The sequence below is a fragment of the Agelaius phoeniceus genome, chromosome 32, assembly GCF_051311805.1.
Source record: "Agelaius phoeniceus isolate bAgePho1 chromosome 32, bAgePho1.hap1, whole genome shotgun sequence".
NCBI lineage: Eukaryota > Metazoa > Chordata > Aves > Passeriformes > Icteridae > Agelaius > Agelaius phoeniceus.
In genome coordinates, this window is record NC_135296.1 from 2,536,478 (window position 1) to 2,558,946 (window position 22,469).

General features: G+C 50.1%; 2 protein-coding genes across 2 annotated transcripts in view; one reads left to right on the top strand and one right to left on the bottom strand.

The window, feature by feature from the left end:
- LOC129133498 (hydrocephalus-inducing protein homolog) overlaps positions 1 to 4,976 on the top strand; it is a 68,383-nt gene extending 63,407 nt beyond the window's left edge. Inside the window, exon 18 of the mRNA XM_077192231.1 lies at positions 4,865 to 4,976. Coding sequence (XP_077048346.1) covers positions 4,865 to 4,976 — 112 coding nt within the window. The remainder of the gene's footprint in view (positions 1 to 4,864) is intronic.
- A 31-nt stretch (positions 4,977 to 5,007) lies between these two features.
- The window catches only part of LOC129133495 (hydrocephalus-inducing protein homolog), a 48,715-nt gene continuing 31,253 nt past the window's right edge, over positions 5,008 to 22,469 (bottom strand). Inside the window, exon 10 of the mRNA XM_077192232.1 lies at positions 5,008 to 5,134. Within this exon, the coding sequence (XP_077048347.1) occupies positions 5,008 to 5,134 (127 nt within the window). The remainder of the gene's footprint in view (positions 5,135 to 22,469) is intronic.

The window sequence follows — 22,469 nt, forward strand, 5'->3', positions numbered from 1 at the left end:
TTCATGAACTCTCTTACTATTATATACATCTATAACTATAATCCTTTATTAACTCTATTATTTTCCCTAACCTTTTTCTTTGATTTTAGAAAAATAAGCTGATTGTCTAAATGCATTCCTGAAATACATATAGTATACAATACATATAGTATCCTGTATAGTCTTATTATCAGGAAGAGGACCTACAAGAAGAAGATTTTGGTTTTTGACCAGAATGTGAGCAGTCAGAATAAAAAGTGAAGGCAAAGAAGCCCTTGGACCTACTCCAATGGATTGAGCCAGGGGTGTGTAACTGGGGTAAGTGAATCTCCTATTGGATGTTCCTGTTAAATTTCCTAACTAATCAACCTTAATAAATTGTTGAAATCAGGCCCCAGGTGTGCCCCATCCCCACTGGGACACCTGGAAGCTTCCAATTAATGTCTGGTTTTTACTTCACTCTTCTAACGCTGTTGCAAGGGTTTTTTTTTTTTTTTTTCTCTTTTGATTATAAAAAAACAAGGGGATGAGAGAAGCAGAACAGGAATTGTAATCCCAGAATCCCAGGACATTCTGAGTTGAAAGGGACACACAGGATCATCAAACTAATGTTTGAACTTTTACAGGGACTGCAGAACTGTAAATTCAGTTGATCAGTGTCTCTGCTGGGAGCCTCCCAAAGGGCCCTCAGCCACTCCTCAGCCCTGGACAGCAGCAGCATCACCTTTGCAGGGCCCAGCAGGGCTCTCCTGAGCTGCCCTTGCCCAGCTGCACACAGAGCCTGCCCCAGCCAGGGCCCTGCACACAGGCAGGTTTCTGTAGGGCCCCAGGCAGGGCACACAGGCTGGGATGGGCTCTGTGAGCGCTGGCAGGGACAAGGCTCCTCTCAGGAGGGAATGTCCAGGCCCAGGGAGATGCTCAGGGAAGGAGAGGGGGCTGAAGAGAGCAGGGCTGGGGCAGGAGGGCACTGTTGGTGTGTGGGAGGTGCCGGGCACAGCTGGGCACGGGAACACTGTCCTGAGTGCCCGGCTGTCTCTGCCCTGCCCTCTCAGGCACAGCACCACAACATCTGCTCTTGGTTCTGCACTGCCCTGACATTGGCACTGTTATCTGCTGCTCTCAGGGAGGCTCTGGCATTTGCAGCAGCTGAGTCAGGCACTGCCCTTGGCATTCCTGCCAGGCAGGGGTGTCCATGGGAATGGGGTGTCCAAGCTTCCCTGGCACCTGATGGGCTGTGGGCAAAGCAGTCTATGGCAAAGAGGAATGAGCTGAGCCCCCTCCCTGAGATCCCATCATGGGCACAACCAGGGATCTCCTTGCTGTGCCCTGCCAAGCTCTGAGCTGCCCTCCTGGGTGCAAATCTGTGCCAGAGCCTCTGGGAGTTCCCTGAATGTCCCAAGGGGAAGGGCAGAGCTGCACACCTGAGGAAATGCTGCTGGGTTTGCCAAGGGAGCCGGGAGTGTCCTTGGCACAAGGGGGTGCTGAGACCTTGCCCAGAGACCTTTAGGGAAGGTGAGACATTCAGGGATCCCTCTGCTCTGGGCAGGGTCTGGTTTATCCCAGGGTGGCCCGGGAGTGTGACTGTGCTCTAATTCCAGCCAAAGGTTTTCCCACAGCAGGACAAAGGGTGAGTGAGTTCTAGCTGTAGGGACTGTCTACAGGGAATGGGGCAGGTTTGGCTCCAAGCAGCCTCTCCTGACTTGTCACTGTCCTTTCTCCATGAACAGGGGCCCATGTGCAGCCCCAGCAAATGTCCAACAGCGGCTGCATCAGGCACTTCCTCCTGCTGGCATTGGCAGACACACGGCAGCTGCAGCTCCTGCACTTCTGCCTCTTGCTGGGCATCTCCCTGGCTGCCCTCCTAGGCAACGGCCTCATCATCAGCACTGTAGCCTGTGGCTACCACCTGCACACGCCCATGTTCTTCTTCCTGCTCAACCTGGCCCTCGCTGACCTGGGCTCCATCTGCACCACTGTCCCCAAAGCCATGCACAATTCCCTCTGGGACACCAGCAACATCTCCTACACAGGATGTGCAGTCCTACTATTTTTTTTGTCTTTTTCATTGCAGCAGAGTATTCCCTCCTGACCATCGTGTGCTACGACCACTACGTGTCCATCTGCAAACCCCTGCACTACGGGGTGCAGCAGAGCTTGTTGCCCACATGGCAGCAGCTGCCTGGGCCGGTGCCTTTGTCTATTCCCTGCGGCACACAGCCAATACATTTTCCCTGCCCCTGTGCCATGGCAATGCCCTGGGCCAGTTCGTCTGTGAAATCCCACAGATCCTCAAGCTCTCCTGCTCCAAATCCTATCTCAGGGAACTTGGGTTTCTTATGGGTAGTGCTTTTCTGTTACTTGGCTGTTTTGTGTTCATTGTTTTCTCCTATGTGCAGATCTTCAGGGCTGTGCTGAGGATCCCCTCTGAGCAGGGACGGCACAAAGCCTTTTCCACCTGCCTCCCTCACCTCGCTGTGCTCTCCCTGTTCATCAGCACTGCATTGTTTGCCTACCTGAAGCCCCCCTCCATCTCCTCGCCATCCCTGGATCTGGGCCTGTCAGTTCTGTACTCAGTGGTACCTCCAGCCCTGAACCCCCTCATCTACAGCCTGAGGAACCAGGAGCTCAAGGCTGCAGTGTGGAGACTGATGACTGGATGCTTTCAGAAACATTAAACTGCTGGCCAGTTTCTGCAAATCACTTGTATTAAAACTAATCCTTGGTACTTCTTGTTGGTTGGTTATAGGTGTTTTTTCCTTTGTTTTAATTTTTAAACTATTTTCCACAAAGAAAGGTCATTGCTTTTGCCATTTCTCATTTTGTTTCTCTCCACGTTCCCTGTGGCCACAGACTGTGTCAATGAGGGGCTGCGCTCTCGGTGCCTCTAAATGAACTAAAGGAAGTCCCAGCAAAGTTTTCTGCAGAGATGCCCTTTTGTTGCCTTCTCTGGAGCTGCAGCAGCAATGTCTGTGTGCAGAGCTGGGGCAGATCAGTGCTGACCCAGGAGCTGTGCCCAGCAGCAGCAGCAGCACTTGGTGTTGCCAGTGCTGCTGCTGTGGCCCTGCCCTGCTGCCCTGGTGGCCCTGGTGTTGCTGCAGGGCCCGAGTGCTCTCGGGGCTGGGCACAGCCCTGGGGGTGGCAGTGCCGGGGCTGCAGCAGGGACAGGCCATGGGCACTGCTGGGGCAGCACTGACGCCTCAGCCCAGGCCCTGGGGGCTCCAGGCTCCTTGCCCAGGCTCTCTCAAGAACACGGCCAGGCCAATGCTCAGCACAGAAAACCCCCGTGAGCAGCCTCAGGCTGGCCGTGGGCAGGCTGAGGGCAAACAGCATGGCTGGGGCTCTGCAAGGGCCCTGGGGGAGATGGGAAGGAGCAGCAGAGCAGGGGCTGATCCATCCCCAGTGCACTGCACAGCCCAGGGCAGCGTCCCAGAGCGTCCTCATGCAGCTGCCAACAACATCCCCCCTCTGCAGCCCTGGCCTCTCCCCCAGCTCACACAGGTGGCCCATCCTTGCAGGCACAGACACGGCAGCACTGGCTCAGCAGCCCCTGTTTGCATTGCTCACAGCAGGCAGGAGCAACCCCATGCTGTTGCTGTGGGGACATGAACCTGAGGGAGCACAAATGCCATCAGCCCCTGGGGCCAGCAAGGGCTGGGGGACACCAGGGAAACCACTCAGCTTTGTCCTGGCCTCTGCAGTCAGCCAGAAAGTTTGTTCCCATCAGCTGGGAGTTTCCTGTGCCACTGCAGACACTGCTGCTCAGAGCCAGGGCTGCCTGGCAGCCACCCCCAAACTGCCCTCAACATTTCCTTTGCTTCACCTTTGCTTTCTTTAATCCTCCTCCTACAAATTTCTTCCTCTTTCCTTCCCCAGGGGGCCCAGAGATGGACACAGCACTTGAGGTCTGTGGAGAGCTTTGTGGACAGTTGGCTAGCTGAGAAAGGTCACCTCGACCTAGTACCGTTGGTTAAGTTAGAAGAAGGCAATTCTAGGATTCAGCAGTCAGCGTCCAACCAGTGACAAGGACATTGTGCCCTTGGTGCAACAGCAGGATTGAGGAGAGGATCTTTTGCCAGAAATATAGGATAGTTTCAGCAGAATAACCACAAGAATGTAGAAGCAGTAACAAAATAACCATAAGAATATAGAAGTAGGCATGGTTGACTGATAAGTAATTAACCAATAATGAGCTCAGCTTTGCAATATGTATAAGCTTCATTAACACCACTGTAAATATGTGTGAACTAGCAATAAAGTTCGAGACTTGCTGATCACGCATATTGTGTGTCGCATTTCTTCCGCCGATCCAACAAATGGTGACCCTGCGACGTGATACCGGCAACGGCAACCACGGTGAATCGGTGTAGGACTTCGGTCCTGTCGCAGCAAGGACGGCGAATAAGCACCGCTGAAAAAGGGAAGGTGCCGTGCCCTGGGTGACCTCAACGGAGAGCCCGGCTGATACGTGCTGCCGAGACCTTGTAGGGCTGCAACAGCGCTGACGTTTTTAAAATGGATAGAGAAAGGCAAGCAGCATATGATTTATTTACTTGCTTTTTACAAGAGCGTCAGGTTAAGGGCATAGATTTGCAGAAAGAGCTTCCTGGGTTGTTAGCTTATGGGTATGAACAGGGAGTTTTTCAAAATCCTCATACAGTACATGAGTTAACGGAGTGGCATAAATTTGGGCACAAGCTGTGGGAGGCAGTCATAGATGATGATAAAACTGCAAAAAAGTTGGGAAAGCTGTGGCGGGTTGTGCATGATGAGTTATTACAATATCAGGCAGAAAAGAAGGCTGCTCAGCAAGCTAGCGTGGCACATGAAAAGAATAAGAGTTATGGGGACTGGTTTAATTGTCTGTTACCCCCTGCCACATCTACAGTCATTTTGCCACCAACATCGGCTCCTGCTTCAAGCAGCAGCTCACCCCCTGCGTGTGCTACAACAGCACCGTCCGCACCGCCTGTGTCAAACCCTCCATCTCCTCCTCCTAGTAATGAGCTGATCCCTTGGTCAGAGAGTGGCCTAGTCGGGGCCATTGCACAGGGGCGAAGGGAGGCATGGGTAGCGGTAACAAAGAATATCATGGATACGGGGGATGAGGAGGCTATAAATGCAGCTATGGATGTTGCTTGTCCGGTGATATATTCTCCTGTGGCAGGAGGCGGGTTTCAAGCAACAATAACTGCTCTAGACTGGAAGTTGTTGTCACAATTACGGTCCACAGTTAGTCAATTTGGGGTAACCGATGAGCCCACAAAACAAATGCTTGATTATATCTGGGGGACTCAGGTTTTGCTGCCAGCTGATTGCAGAGGAATAGCAAAGCTTATCTTCACTCAGCATCAGCAGCTCTTGTTTAAGGCACACTGGCAGTCACTCTGTCAGGAATGTGTAGCAGTAGCACGGCAGCCAGGCGACCCGTTACATGGAATAACCCTAGAGGAGTTAATGGGTCAAGGGCCTTTTCTTCGGACAGAAGCACAAGCCTTACTCGGTCCTGATAAGTGTCGGGAGGCTATGCGCCTGGTGCGGTTGGCTATAGATAGGATAAAAGAGCCAGGGGGAATTCCTTCTTATATGGGAATAAAGCAAGGGAGAGATGAGTCATTTGGATCTTTTATAGATAAGGCAGCCAATGCTACTGAGCGGGCAGGAGTCCCTGATTTCATGACGGGTACTTTGTTAAAACAATGTGCACTCCAGAACAGTAATCAGGCTACGAGGAACGTATTAAATACCCTAGGAGCTAATTGGTCTATAGAAGAAGCTTTAGAACGATTGGCGAATGTGCCCGTAGGGAATCAAGCAATGTTAGTAGATGCTATTAAGGAGTTAGGAGCAGGATTACAAAAACAGGCAGAAGCCTCACAGAGTCAGGTGTTAGCTGCTCTTGCCCCCCTACAAGCAGCAGCAATAAATACTCCACGGGGTTCATCTACTGGCTGATTCAAATGTTACCGGTGTGGAGGTATAGGACACACGTGACGGGCTTGTCAAGCAGCCAGCATCTGGTGCCAAAATTGTCGCTTGGATACCCACAACAGCGGAGCCTGCCAACGCCGCTCGGGAAACGGGAAAGCCAGCGCATCCACCAGCCGCCGCGCCCAGACACAAGTAGCTGCTGTCAACACCTCAGCTCAGCTTCCCTACAAGCAGCCACCGCCAGGAGCCTCAGGCTGAACGTGGCAGCCTCAGTAGCAGTAACATTGATGACCACCTAACAGGAAAAGGTTCCGACTGGAATAAAGGGACCAATCATCATTGATGGACAACTTATGGGAGCTTTGCTCCTGGGACGATCATCGGCCACCATGATGGGATTGTTTGTTTTACCTGGGGTAATAGACGCTGATTATACCGGGGAAATTTCTGTTATGGTGCATAGTCTTTTTCCACCTATACAAATCGAGAAAGGACAAAGGATAGCTCAGTTGGTTCCTTTGGAACAAATGGCTAAAACTTTACCCCCTTGTCAATCACAGTCGAGAGGGGAGCGAGGATTTGGTTCCACTGGAGGACTTACTTTATTAACAATGAACCTGAATGACCGACCAAAGCGCACTGTAATAATGGAGTATCGGGGTGGGAGGCAAACCTTGGAAGGATTTTATTGGATACTGGGCGGACTCCAGCCTTGTTAGTCCGGATTTCTGGCCCCACAACTGGCCATTACAGACAACCACAGTGACAATTACCGGGGTTGGAGGCCTAACACTTGCAAGAAAATCACCCATGTTATCTGTAACTATTGATGGAAAAACTTTGTGGAGTGTTTTCTCAGTTGTACCTTTGCCCGCTACTGTACAGTGCCTTGTTGGTCGGGACATTTTGCCTCAAATGGGAGTAGTGCTGACAAATGAGCACCCTTTAGGCTAATGGCCATTGCATGGACTTTCCCAATCCCATTAACTTGGACCACGGACGTTCCAGTGTGGGTTAAGCAGTGGCCGTTAAAAAGGGAAAGTCTGGAACAAGTTCATATACTAGTACATGAACAATATAAGCAAGGTCATTTACAGTTGTCAACAAGTCCATGGAATACCCCTATCTTTGTTATTAAAAAGAAGTCCGGGAAGTATTGCTTACTACATGATTTGCGGGCTGTAAATGAACCAATGGAGCCTATGGGAGCCTTACAACCAGGATTACCTAACCCGGCTATGTTGCCAAGGGACTGGCCACTTTGGATTGTTGATCTTAAGGACTGGTTTTTTACTATTGCTCTTCACCCTCGAGACACTCGGAGGTTTGCCTTTACCTTACCGGCGTTAAATAGGGAAGAGCCAGACACGAGATTTGAACGGGTTTCTCTTCCGCAGGGGATGCGCAACAGCGCCACCTTGTGTCAACCTTGTGTCAATGCTTTACAACCTTTGCGGCAGGCCTGGCCTGAAACAATCATTTATCATTATATGGATGAGATTTTATTTGCACAGCCACAACCTTTTACAGGTCAACAAATTCAAAAGATACATGATGCCCTGAAACTACATGGATTGGCTGTAGCTCCTAAAAAATTCAATTATCTGCACCTTGGAAATATCTAGGATGGATACTTACTGATCAAATTGTTACCCCCCCCCAGAACTTGCAATTAAATATTAAAATACATACATACATACCTGATCAGATACGGATACCAATGAAGAAACATGCATTGACCTGGTACCTGACAAACAGTATGGAATTACAAGAGGCTCTGTTGGGAGCCGGTAGCGTGATTGCCACTGATAATATTCCCAATATACTGTTGAATTGGGTAGGGCAATGGGGTTGGATTCAATACGCAAAAAGATCACAGAAGCCCCTGTTGGATGCTATAACAGTCTATATGGATGCAGGAAGAAAATCCAGAACGGCTGCAGTAACCTGGCAGGAAAAGGGACAATGGCACCATCAGATTCTCCAGGCTTCTGAGTTGGATACTTTACAAACGATGGAGCTGTTGGCTGTTGTATGGGCCATGATGCACTTTTCTGGGCCTCTCAACATAGTGACAGATTCTGTGTATGTTGCAGGAGCGTGTGAGCGAATAGAAGATGCCTCTATAAAAGAGGTTCAAAACAGGAGGTTCCATGAGCTGTTTATACAGTTGCAGAGGGCAATTAAGCTGAGGAAACATCTTTTCTCTGTTATCCATATCAGAAGTCACAAGTGGGCTATTGGTCTAGGAGAGGGTAATGCGCGAGCACATAAGCTAGTCTCAATCACACAAGCGACTCCAATTCCCAGGCAGACTATGGCCAGAGAGGCACATTCCATGTTTCACCAAAATGCAAAAGGCCTCCATAGAGAATTTCAGATATCTATGGAGGAGGCACGGGCAATAGTCAAAGCCTGTGCCATATGTAGTCATCATAATGGGGGCTGCGGGTTAGGTCGGGGAGTTAACCCAAGAGGGCTGAACACAAATGAGACCTGGCAAATGGATGTCACACATGTTGCTGAGTTTGGAAGGATGAAGTATGCGCACGTTACCGAAGACACTTACAGTCATTTTATATGGGCCACAGCACAAACTGGTGAGAAAGCAGGGCAGGTGGAGAGACATCTCAGTAGTTGTTTTGCAGTAATGGGAGTGCCACGGCGCATCAAGACAGATAACGGGCCTGCTTACTGTAGCAAAAGAATAAAGCAGTTCATGCAATTGTGGGGGACAGAACACGTGACAGGCATCCCTAATTCTCCTACAGGGCAAGCAATTGTAGAGAGAGCAAATGGTACCTTGAAAAGATATCTGGGTAAATACACCCATATCAGAGAGCCACAAGAAAGATTGTTAAAGTGTTTATTTGTGTTAAATCACTTGTGTGTTTTGGGGGAAAGTAAAGTTCCTGCTGTAATTCGCCACTATGTACAGGAAAAAGATGATGTGAAGCAAGATGTATGGGTAAGATACAGAGATCCTAAAACAGGACAATGGAGAGGAGGAGGCACCAAAAGCAAAGGGTAGCTGGGCTTCACTGTTCTGCAGGAATTAGGGATGGGGAGCAATCTCCCACCCTGTCTGCAGCTGCTCCCACGGGGATGTGAGGGCTGATCCCAGAGCCCCAAGGGTCACAGTCAGGGCTGCCCTCAGGGAATGCTCACCTGGTATTGAGGGGCAGCGTGAGAACACCTGGATCTTGGGGCACCCAGCTGCCCCCCATGTTTGGAGGTGTCTGAGGAGGGCTGGGACAATGCCAGGGCCATCCTGCAGTGACATCCCTCCTGTCCTGCTCTGGGTGAGCTCAGTCCCAAACGTGACCCTGATCCTGGTCTCAATCTCACTCCACGTTTAGACACACTCACAGTTCTGTATTTAATCACATCCCAGTTCCAAACTTGTCTAGCCCCAGACCCAGTCCCAACCCCAGCCCTAAAGCCAATCCCATGTCTAGCCTTAACCCCAATCCCAGCTCTAATCCAAATCTCAGCCCCAAGTCCAACTCCAGCCCCAATTTCAGCCCCTTCCTAAATCCTCAGCCCCAAACCAAATCCCAGGTTCAGCCCTTCTGGGGCTTTGGGGGTGTCTCTGTCCCTGTGCCCCCGATGATGTTTGGGTGGGGTCACAGCAGGGCTGAGAGGGACAGAGACTCCCCCGGCCTCCCCAGGTGTGAGAAGGTGGCAGAGCCCCCCCAGCCCCGAGCAGCCTCAGCGGTGAGAGGGACACAGAGCCCCTGGTGCCCAGCCCTGCACAGGCATTCCCTAAGGTCAGAGGGATGGAGACCCCCCGAGCATCCCCCAGGGCCAGGGGACAGAGACCCCCGAGCATCCCCTGGGCTGAGAGGGACAGAGACTGCCCCGAGCACCCCCTGGCACAGGGGTGAGAGGGAGGGAGACCCCCCAGGCATTCCCTGGGGTGAGAATGATGGAGACCCCCTGGGGAATGGCCTGGGGTGACAGGGGCACCCCCTGGGAAATGGCCTGGGGTGGCAGGGACAGGGACAACCCCCCCAGGCCCTCCCATGCATCCCCCAGGGTGAGAGGCTCAGAGACCCCTCGAGCATCCACTGGGCACCGGATGAAGTAAAATTGTTTCATGTCAGAAATCAAACTTAACCCTACATAAAATGCCTTGAAGTTGCTCTTCCCTAAAGACAGCTGTGATGGAAATGCAAACAAATCCCAAACATTAATAAACTGACAGTACAAGCAATTTTGTGGCAATTCCAATTTCCATTGGTTCCTGCACAGCTCCAGCTCAGCTGCTGGCGCATTCTGATAAAAGAAAAGTGGAATTCAGCCCAATATAGATTATGAAAAGGAAGGGAAAGGTCTGTGTAGCTGTCACATAGGTGACAGGGACAATGAGAAAAATGATTGTCACACTTGGCAAAGCCCACCAGCCTGTGAATTTGGGAGTTATTTGGGAATTTAGCTACTTGTGCTGGGCTTCTTGTGAGACTTTTAGCAGCCCTGTGTTCCTCACCTTGGGGTGAATGAACCTTGTCAGTCTCGCTGGTATCTTTTGCTCCCTTTCCTCCAGTGATTTTAACAAACTTTTCAAGAAAGGACATCAAGATATTTTCTTTACACTGGCCACGCACAACAGCCGTTTTCCTCATCAGCTCTCCTGTAAGTCACTCAGAGGAAGCTGTGTCCAAGTTTCCAAGAGTTCCGCCAGAGAGAAGCACAACCTCCTCAGAGGAGGGAACCATGCTGTTGTCAAAGCACTTGGGGTCAGAGAACAGTGTGTAAACTCACTGTGCCAAAATAATGTCACAATCTGGCTAGTAAAATTGTTAGAGAGATGCCTCTGCCCCAATTAAGGTCCTAAGAAGACCAAATCCAAAGTGGATTTTATTGAACAGTAAATGTAGGGTAGACAGAGAGATGGAAAGAAAGAGAAAAGGAGGGAGAGCAAGAGTGAGTGACAAGAACAGAGACCTCCCCTGGGGCAGGGCAAGTGTGACATTGTCCCCTGTGTGTGTGGCCTTCCCAGGGTGGGGGTTTTACACCTGAGCCAGTTTGGGTAAGGGGGGTGGTGTTCACCCCCTGAGCAGGGATTACCCCACTGTTTCAGGTTGCAGTGTAAGATGGAACCAAATGCATCTTTTCAATCCCCATCTTCATCAACTGCTAGAAACAGGTGGGGCAGTGTTCTTGATCTCTTCCATGACACAGCCCTGATAACGCCCTCCAGGGGACATATCTCCTGTGAATGGGCCATTGAGTGTCACTGCAGGACTGATAAAATTCCATCATCCCATTGTGGGATGCTCCACCCAGGGGGAGGATCCAAGCATTCCTACCTGGATATAAGCTGAGGCTTGCTACAACAAGGAACAGCTTGCCTACTGGATTCCCAGAGGACAAGAACTCCAGAACCACCACTGGACCTTCAGAGGAAGACCAGACCCTTCTACAGAGCCACTGCTTTGACAGAATCACGTTCATCTCTCCAACAGGACTGCAGCCACCATTTAATGGGACTGCTGCCACCACCCTGACCAACAGGGTGTCAGGTTATATCCTGACTCTGTCAGTTTAAGGCAGTGTTTCTGTATCATTGCCTTGATCTTCATTTTCTTATTAAATTGTAGTTCTGCCTTAGACTCTCCCCCTGGTTTGCCTTCAAACCAGTACAAAAGACATTGTGTGCACCCTTTGTTTTCTTCCCAAAACAGGATTTCCCATCCCCAAAACTTTGCCAGATGGAAGAGGAGGCTGCGAGGAAGAGGAAGGAGCACCGGGACACCCAGGCAGGTGAGGAGGAAGTCAGTGCCCCTTTCCCCCTCTCTCCTGCTCCATCTCCCAGCCCAGCATCACCCCCGGCTGCAGGACAGCCCTGCTGCCAACCCCGTCCTGCTGGGGACGCACTGGGGGGATCTCCTTCCCCTTCCCTCTGGCACAGAGGCAAATCCCATCCTCTCCTTGTCCTTCCTCCCCCAGAGAAGGAGCTGAGGATGGAGACCAGGGAGGAAAAATCTCCATGGCAGAACCTCATGGAAGAGGCTGTTTTGAGCAACTCTAGTGCACAGGAATCCAACAGGGAGGAAAATCCCCAGAGATGCCACAGGAGGAGGGGCTCTAAACCCAGACCAGGGTGCTCTGAGGAGGAAACACCCACCCTGTGCCAGGAAGGTGGACAGAGCTTCAGCCAGAGCTGAGAGCTGGTGGTCCCTGAGCAGCTTCATGATGGGGAGAAGTCCCACAAGTGCTTGGAGTGTGGGAAGATCTTTAGGCAGAGCAGCACCCTGATCAGCCACCAGATGATCCACACTGGGGAATGGCCCTATGAGTGTGGGGAGTGTGGGAAGGGCTTCAGCTGCAGCTTAGAACTCATCACCCACCTGTGCATCCACACTGGGGAGAGGCCCTACGAGTGTCCCGAGTGTCAGAAGAGGTTTCAGACCAGCTCCAATTACCTCTGCCACCAGCGCATTCATACAGAGGAGAGGCCCTTCCGCTGCCCTGAGTGTGGGAAGGGCTTCAAGGGCAACTCCCACCTCATCACCCACTGGCGCATCCACACTGGGGAGAGGCCCTACGAGTGCCCCACCTGTGGGAAGAGGTTCCAGACCAGCACAAATCTCTGCCTGCATGAGTGGAGTCACACCCAGGAGAGGCCCTTCCGCTGCCCATATTGCGGGAAGGGCTTCAAGAAAAAATCCACCTTCATCACCCGCCGGCGCATCCACACCGGGGAGAGGGAGGCCCTACGAGTGCCCCACTTCATGGGAACAGCTTCTCCATGAGCTTGGACTTGAGCAGACACCAATGGAGTCGCCAGTAAGGGAAGTTCTGTGAGTGCCCCAGCTGCAGGAAGAGCTTCATGCACCACTCCAGCTTCTTTCTCCATTGGAGGTGCCACGTTGGGAAGAGCCCTGGGGATCCATTTTCCCTGTAATCCATGCTGGGAAGACAGCTGTCAATTTTCCTGCCCCTGGCAATGACCTGATGTGGAATTGAAAAACATAAGGGTCTGGCCATGGCCCTGTCATTATATCCACTCCCACCTCAGGTCATTGCCAGGGGCAGGAAAGGGAATCTCTCTCTCTCTCTATCGCTGCGGAGAAGGGTGTCCTTTCCAGACAGGGGAAATTGTGGCCAAGAAGACTCAGTGAGATGTGTTTTAGTTTTCCCTGTAAAAAGTTTTATTTATCCCTTCTGTTATCAATATTGTCTCTGTTCCATTTGTTCCTTATCTCTTTGCTCTTGGCAATAAATTGTTCTTATTCCAGCCTGGGATCTTTGCCTTTTGTGCTTTCCATGGGAGGTGGGAGGGCAGCGAGGGCAGCGCAGTTTTAGCGAGAGCAGGAAATTGGGGAATCCCATTCCTGAAGCCCAGCCCGTGGAAACCGAGCATCCCAGCTGGTGCCAGCCCTGGTGGCCATGGCAGCAGCCTTGGGAGCGGGTCCCTGGCTGGGGCTGTGGGAACCTCTTCCCTCTGGTGCCCGGGGACAGGAGTGGAGGGAACGGCTGCAGCTGAGTCGGGGCAGGCTCAGGTTGGATGTCAGGAAAAGGTTTTTGCCCAGAGGCTGCTGGGGCCCTGGCCAGGCTCCCCAGGGAAGGGTCCCAGCTCCAGGGCTCTCTGAGCTCCAGCAGCGTTTGGCCAGCGCTGCCGGGCCCAGGCTGGCATTGTTGGGGTGTCCTGTGCAGGGCCAGCAGTTGGACTGGAGGATCCTGATGGGTCCCTCCCAGCTCAGCCAATTCTGTGCTTCTGGGATCCCATGAGACTGGGGATGGGACTGCCAATGGTTGCCATGGCAACGGGCTCTGGCTGCAGGCCTGAGCTGGTGTCCATGGCAACCACCCCTGGCATGGGGTCTCCATGGAGCTGCCAAGGGACTGAGCATAGCAACAGGGGCCTGGTGATGGTTGCCATGGAAACTGACCATAGCAATAGGGGGGCTGGTGATGGTTGCCATGGAAACTGACCATAGCAACAGGGGGCTGGTGATGGTTGCCATGGAAACTGACCATAGCAATAGGGGGGCTGGTGATGGTTGCCATGGAAACTGACCATAGCAACAGGGGGAGCTGGTGATGGTTGCCATGGAAACTGACCATAGCAACAGGGGGCTGGTGATGGTTGCCATGGAAACTGACCATAGCAACAGGGGGCTGGTGATGGTTGCCATGGAAACTGACCATAGCAATAGGGGGGCTGGTGATGGTTGCCATGGAAACTGACCATAGCAACAGGGGGCTGGTGATGGTTGCCATGGAAACTGACCATAGCAACAGGGGGTAGGGTGATGGTTGCCATGGAAACTGACCATAGCAACAGAGGCCTGGTGATGGTTGCCATGGAAACTGACCATAGCAACGGGGGGGCTGGTGATGGTTGCCATGGAAACTGACCATAGCAACAGGGGGCTGGTGATGGTTGCCATGGAAACTGACCATAGCAACAGGGGCCTGGTGATGGTTGCCATGGAAACTGACCATAGCAACAGGGGGCTGGTGATGGTTGCCTGCTAAGGGTCAGATTTGTCACAGGCCCTCAGAAAGGTTCCATGGGGACTTTCCAAGATTCTCCAGGCTGTTCCAGAGCTGGAATGTCACAGGCAGGGACAGGGGCTCCATGGAGACCTCCCAGGGCTTTCTGGGGATGGTAAAGAGCCCCGTGGTCAGAGGCAGTCACAGCCACTCCATGGTGACATCCCAGGGCACCTTGGGCTGCAAAGGCACCGATCTGTCACAGGCACTCACGGGGGCTCCACGGTGACATCCCAGGAGTCCCCAGGCTGCCAAAGAGCCGGGATGTCCCAGACACTCTGAGGGGTTCCTGTTTCATGGGCACGGTGGGAGCTTCAGGCAAAAGCTTTATTTCTTTATGGGAGAAACTCCTGCAGAGACATGAGGTGGAGAAATGACACTCAACAGCCACCATGGATCCTCAAACCCCTGCAGGCACCCTAGACTTCTAAAATTCCTTCTAGGAGAGGAGACTGGCAGCGGCTGGATCCAATCCCAGCCCCAGAATTTGTCAAATGTGCAAAGGACTGAAAAGGTGGAATTGAACTTTCACGCAATTTGTCCCACAGGATTAATGATTGAATACTAGATAAATTTATATAAATACGGCTCTGATTGATTCTGATCATGATCAGACAGAAAGATCTTAACCAGAGTTATTTACTCCACAGTTCAGGAGCTATAACAATTCTTAGAATATAGTGCTCTAGGAAGCAATTTTGAAGTCAGCAGGGCCTTGCTGGAGTTGTTGGAGCCCATTGCAGGCAGAGCCTCCTGCTCCAGCAGAAACTGCCTTTCCTGTGCCATCAGCAGGGCAGGTCCTGCTGCAGGAAAAGCCCCAGGCCAGCCCCAGCACAGGGAAGGCCTCGGGCACAAGGGCAGAGTGCCGTGCTGGGAGCTGTGCCAGGGAGAGCCTGAGGCACCAAAGGCACCTTGGCAGCAGCAGCTGCTTGCAGGCCATGGCCAGAAGCCTCCCTTGGCAGCCTGGCCTGGTGGCCACCACTGCAGAGCCACTGCCTCAGGGCTCATTCCTGGCTGGGCTCTGAAAAGCCACTTCTGCCCCAGGAGGCTGACTGGGAAGCCATTGGCCCCAGCACCTCAGGGACAAGATATCAATGACAAAACTCTTCAGGGCAGCAGAGCCAAGGCAGGGGCAGGGGAAAGGGCAGAGCCAGGCCCAGGGGACAGGGCTGCCATGGTGATGGCTGTGAGGTCACTGCCCCTGCAGCAGCCTGGCTGCCCTCCGCAGACATTCTGGCCAGAAGCATTGTGAGGGCATCCAGCACATCAGAGAACACACACTACAGAAATTCTGTCACTGGGGATGAGAGAGTTTCACTGGGTCAGGCTCCTGACTTTGGAGTATTCCTGGGATTGGGCATCCACTTCTCTGGAAAACAGTTGCAGTTTTGTGCCACTCTCATAATTGTAAAATATCTCCTCTTTCTAACAAATGTAAATCCACCCTCATTCAGTTTGGAGATATTGAGGCTTGTTATGTCACTGCAAGATTTGGGAGAAAATGCCTTTGACCACTTTCTTCCATTTTCACAGCCCTTGGAGAGGAACCAAAAATCTCTCAAGATGGGATTTGGAGGCCTCGTCACATAACCAGCAGGGACGGGCTGATGGCTCTGGGCTTGTTCCAGATTGCAAGGCAAGATGTATTCTAATACCACCTGTATGGCAGTTGTCTTTTGTCAAGTGGGCAGTTTTCCTTATCTCTCTCTGTGAGTGATCACAATCACACCTCCCTCGGGAAGGGACATCTGCTGATAACAGGCTATTGAATGTCACTGCATGACTGATAAGAACTATAACATCTCATTGTGAGATGCTGCGCCCAGAGAGAGGAGCCAAGCATTGCTACCCAGATATAATCCAGAGGTTCTGAAACACCAGCACAGCTTCTCCACTGGATTCCCCAGAGGAACAGCAGCTGCCTCTTCTTCCACTGGATCTTCGGAGGAAGAATACATCCTTCTCTACAGGATCCCTGCTCCAACAGAACCACACCTGACACTGCAGGAGGACTGCAGCCACATTTCCAATTGGACTGCTACCAACACCCTGACCAACAGGGTGTCAGGCTGAGTTCTGACTCTGTCAGTGTTGTTCTAGTTTACTGCATTTTTTATTTGTTTAATTTTCTTCCCTAATAAAGAACTGTTATTTCCTGCTCCCATATCTGTGCCTGAGAGCCCCCTTAATTTCAAAATGATAACAATTTGGAGGGAAGGGGTTTACATTTTCCATTTCAGGGGCGGCTCCTGCCTTCATTAGCCGACACTTGTCTTTTCAAACCTTGACTAGGGGAAGGTTTCAAAGCTTCAGTTATAAAGCAAATGAAGTTTGAAGGAACAAATAAAATTGGAAGTGGGGATGTTCTGTTAGTTCCAGATGCAGGGTGAAATTTATTAGGACAGGATTTACAGGTGCAGTTTGACATTGGAGTGCTTCCAGAGGAAGGGGAAATGGAAGTTAAGCTTCTCCATTTAAGGGAAGCAAATGAGGAGAACATTCATGAGATGATGTGGGCAAAACCAAAAAACTGAGGTAAATTAAACATGAAACCTATAGTAATAAAAATAGTTAATGAGAACCATCCAGTTCAGGTATGACAATAACCACTCTCCCTGGAGGGGAGACGAGGACTACAGCCGATGATCCAGGACCTACTTGAGGAAGGGACCTAAGAACCATGTATGTCCCCCCATAATACACCCATATTACCAGTGAAGAAGTCAGATGGGACTTACAGGCTTGTCCAAGATTTGAGAGAAGTGAACAAAAGAGCTGTGAATTGATACCCAGTAGTGCCTAACCCCTATACACTACTGAGTAATATCCTCCCTCACACCAGTGGATTACTGTGATAGACCTAAAAGATGCTTTTTTTTTCCACTGGCAGAGGAAAGTGGAATATATTTACCTTTGAATGGGAAGACCCCGATTCTGGGCAGAAGCAACAGCTGCATTGGACTGGGTTACCCCAAGGGTTTTTTGAAACCCCAAACCTCTTTGGTCAAACCCTAGGAGAAGTACTACAACTCTTCTCCATTAAACCTGAGATAAAGCTCATCCAATTTGTAAATTATTTGCTTCTCTCAGGACGGGAAGAAAAAGAAGTTTGGGAATCCACCATAGTGGTGTTAAATTTTCTGGGGGACCAAGGACTTTGGGTATCAAAAGGGAAACTCAAATTTGTAGAATGGGAAGTAAAATTCCTAGGACACATGATTTGTCAAGGGAGCTGGTGGCTGAACCCTGAGAGAATTATGGGGTTAGTCTCACTCCCATGGCCAAAAACTAAAGAGGGAAGTCAGTAGGTTTTTAGGCCAGTTGGGATATTGTAGGCTATGGATTGAAGGGTACAAACAGGCTGTCTGGTTCTTGTCTGAAAAGTTAGTAGAAGAAGAGATTAGGTATGAAAAAGACAATGAACAAAAGTTTGAGGATTTAAAGCAAAAATTAGTCAGTGCACCGGCACTGAGTCTTCCTGCCTTAGACAAACCCTTCTATCTGTTTGTGGATACAGAAAAAGGGGTAACACATGGAGTGTTAGCCCAGGACTGGGGAGGATCCAGGAAACCAGTGGCCTATTTATCAAAACTGCTAGACCCTGTCAGCCAGGGGTGGCCAACCTGCATTCAGGCTGTGGCAGTGACTGCCCTACTCATAGCAGAAAGCAAAACATTACCCATTTGGGGGAAAATTGAGGATGTCTATCCCAAGCTCAGTAAGGAGTATCCTGAGCCAAAAGGCTGAGAAATGGCTCACTGATTCCCAAGTGCTAAAGTATGAAGAGATCTTAATAGATAATGGTTTAGAGCTAATCATGAGTAACCAAGTCAACCCTGCCCAGTTTTTGTATGGAGAACCAGATAAGGAACTAATACATAATTGCCTAGAGGTTATAAACTATCAAGCTAAAGGAAGAGAAGACCTAACAGATCAACCACTCCAAGGTGGGAAACGATTCTTCATCGATGGACCTTCATGGGTAATAAAGGGGCACAGGGTATGGGGTACGCTATAGTGCATGAAGGGTTGGTGGCCATAGAAAAGAGAAAGTTACCTTCCAACTGGTCAGCCCAAGGTGTGAGTTGTATGCCCTAAAACGACCTCTGGAAATATTGGCACAGAAAAGGGGAACAATAGATACAGTCTCAAAATACGCTTTTGGAGTAGCACATACCTTTGGAAAAATTTGGGAAGAAAGTGGTCTATTAAATTCAAAGGGAAAGGGACTGATTCACGAAAAATTTGTCTTAGAAGAGTCAGAAACCTTACAACTACCAGAGGAAGTAGCAGCGGTGTATGTTAAAGGACATCAAAAAGGGGTGACTCAGGAGGTAAAAGGGAACAATTTAGCTGATTTAGAGGCTAAAAATGCAATTGAATCAGAGACAGAAAAACTAATACTAGTATTAACCCCCATGAGAGAAATGCAAAAAGTCCCCATATTCAGTGGGACAGAAGAGGAAGAACTCCTTAAAATAGAAGCTAAGAAAGACAATGAAGGGAAGTGGAGATTAGTAGATGGGAGGCAAATGTTGAAAAAACCTTTTGCCAGAAAAATGCTAGAAGGTGTAGGTGGAACAACCCATTGGGGTACACAATTGTAAAGTGATCAAATTCTAAGGGACTGGGGATTCATGGGAATTTTCAGAATAGCTAAGCAAGTAACTGAATGGTGTGTGATATGTCAACAAGTGAATAAGAAAATCATGAGGAAAACACCCAGGGGAGGGTGACAACTAGCCTTATGGCCCTTTCAAAACATTCAACTGAACTTTACTGAGCTTCCCCATGTACAACAGTGGAAGTTTTTGCCAGTGATAGTAGATCACTTGACTGATTGGGTAGAGGTGGTACCCACAGTGAAAGCCAGTGCCAATGTTGTGAGTAAAACTTCTAGAATCAATCATTCCCCAATATGGGATGGCAAACAGGATTGATTCAGACCAGGGAACTCATTTTACATCGAAGATATTGCAGAAAATTGTTCAGGGCCTGGGAGTAAAATGGGAATTACACATTCCATGGCATCCATAGAGTTCCAGTTGGGTTGAGAGAATGAATCAATCTCTTAAAAGAGCTCCAGTTAAGCTAATGATTGAAACCCAAATGTCATGGATAAAATGTCTCCCTTTGGCCTTATTAAGAATTAGAACCCAACCCCAGTCAGATCTGGGGGTGTCACCCTATGAAATGATGTTTGGGTTACCCTTCCTGACCTCACCCCAGAAGGTTGCCACCTATGAGGAAGGGGAAGCCAATGCCAAGAAATAAGTGATGTCTATAGCACAAACCTTTGAAGGGCTAAGACATAAAGGGGCAATTCCTCAAACTACCACCCTGGATTTCAGAATCCATAACATTAATCCCGGGGATTGGGTGATGATTAAGTCATGGAGAGGTCAGTCTCTAACTCCCCAGTGGGAAGGTCCCTTTCAAGTACTGCTCACCACTGAATCAGCCATGTGAACTGCAGAGCGGGGATGGACTCAGTGCAACAGAGTCAAAGGCCCAGGAGAAGAACCCAAAGAGTGGACTGTAACATCCAGGCTGGGTGAAACAAGATTGACTCTCAAGCAGAGACTGAGAGACAACCAGAAAAACACCAAGACGCCCAAAAAGTAGAGTCAAGCTTCCACCAACCAGCTTGAGAACTGTTTTCCTGTTTTAATGTGTGAGAATTACCAGCATCTGTTGAGAGGAAGCACACAAGGGACTGTAAAAGGTAATGGGACAGCTTCTTCAAGAAAATAAGACAAAGGAAGGAGGGCAAGACCGGGTTGGCCCCTTTTTTTGCTACCAAGAAGGCTCCATAGCCCTGCTGTGGGTAGTAACCCCATAGGCATGGTAAGGTAGGGACAAAAGGCCATACCAGACCTCTATCATTCCTCAGTTGTCTTTTAATTCAACAGGGACTGGAGGGCAGGACCGAGTTGGCCTCTGTACTCACCCCTAAGATACACCAGCTATGGGTAGCAGACACATAGGCATGGTAGATGGGAGTCAAAGCCATACTGGACCTCTGGGATGCCCTTTTGCCCATTCCAAATGATTGTCTCCAAGGAAAACCTGAGACTTTTTTCTCCTGTTGCCACTGTCCTTGCCCATATCAACAGATGCTGGTATGACTCATTCAAAAGTGAGAGAAAATTTTGAATCATTTGTTTAAAAATATTACTTATAGAAAAAGAAAAGGGGAGTTTGTTGTAGATGAGTAATCCTATGGGTGACTCTCACAATTAAGGGGTGAATATTAAATATATGTCCAGAGAAGTTTTGTAGATGTATAGTTATCCTTCCCCTCCCCCTTGCATTGTTATCACAGGATGGCCTCAGTAGTTGGGGCATTTGGGAGGGTTGGCTTGTTACTATGGCAGCACCTGACCTCCAATCAAGGTGTGAGACAGTGATCTCCACCACTGGACAGTGAAGAAGGGGTTGATTGACAAGACTTTGGGAGGGGCTAGAGGTATAAAAGACAGAACATCCATTTTGTGGATGCGCACACAGTGACTGAATTCTTTGCTTCTGGTGCTGCATTCTTTTTTTTATTCAGTCTTTGGTTGTATTTTGATAAGATCTTAATAAAACATTTAAATTCTTGAAAGTGAAAATTGTTTCTCATATGCGGTTGGGGAATGTGGGGCAAGGTTGTCCACAATGGATCACCTCTCAAGGTATAACTTCTCTGACCTGGCCAGACCTCCTTAGGATGGCCCTACATCAATATCAAGTACAGAATGCTGCAATTACCTCTTCTCTAGAGAACAGTAATAAAATACTCTCTTTAAAATAGGATTACATATTTCTTAGAAGCTTATTGAAATATTTCTCCATAACTGTTAAAGGAAAAGTTCCTGCTGAACTGAACTAGACCAGAGGGAAATCAAGAGCCATGGTTTGTCAGGACTTGCTTGATCCTAATGAGCCCTGTGGTGCATTTGGAGCTGAGTTCTTGAACCTCAGGGCCGGAGAGGAGATTGCACAAACCTTTCCAGGAATCGAAGTCAGAAGAAAACCCCAAGGTGTCTCAAAGCATGAATGGGTCCAACTGAGCTCCATCCCCAACACAGGCTCCTCATGGACTCCATGGAGGAGAGAATTGGAGGCCAGGATGGCACAAAATCCTCTCAGAGATTCAGAGTGGAAAGGAAAATCCAAAGTACCTTAAAAAACCTTGAGTATCTCAAGCACACTAATGACTCCTATTGAGTGTCAATGCAAAGCTCTCAAGGGACTTGTTAAAGCAGATAATTGAAGGCCATGATTGCACAAACCTCTCAGAGACTCCAAGGCAAAAGCCAAACCCAAAGTCCTCTGAAAAACCTGCAGTCCCTGCAGGGAGCATGAAGGAGCCCCCAGGGCCATGGCTGAGCAAGGCTCCCCAGGGACTCCTTCCAGCAGATCCTTGAGGCCACTGGGATGTGGGCTAGGGGGGGATGCTGAGGGCAGCACAAGGGGCTGACAGTGCCCAGCCTGGCTGGGGCTGTGCCAGGAGGCCCCAGGGCCTCAGGACAAGGGGTCTCCTCACAGCCCTTGGTGGCACAGACCCTGCTGTGCCCCAGGGCACCAAGACTTGGCTTCTCTTGGTCCCCACCTGTCATCACTGCCTGCAGTTCTCTGCTCTGCCTGGGGCCTGGGGACACTTTCTCAGTTGTGTCCCTCAGTGGGACCCATTAAAAGTCCAAGAAACTTTGGAGTTGGATTCAGCCTTGGAGTTCCGGAGAGGTTTCTTCAGCTTCCTCTCAGGGACTGATGTTTAGGGCCTGAGCACAAAGGCCCAGAGGCTCATTAAAGTCCTTGTGCTGTGTCTGTGCTGCTGAGCTGGGCTGGGCTCCTGGCACAGAGGCAGCTCCTGGTCACCAAGAAGAGCTTCAAAAGCACATTTCTCTTGATGAGCAGCTCTTCTGCCAGCCCAGCAGGGCTGGGGCACTGCCTGCAGCCAGCCCGGGCACAGCACAGAGGCACAGAGGGGTTCAATCAGTCAGGGCTGGGAAGGTGCTGAGAAGTGCCTGGGGCACAATCACTGCCAGCCCTTGGCACAGGAACCTCTGGCT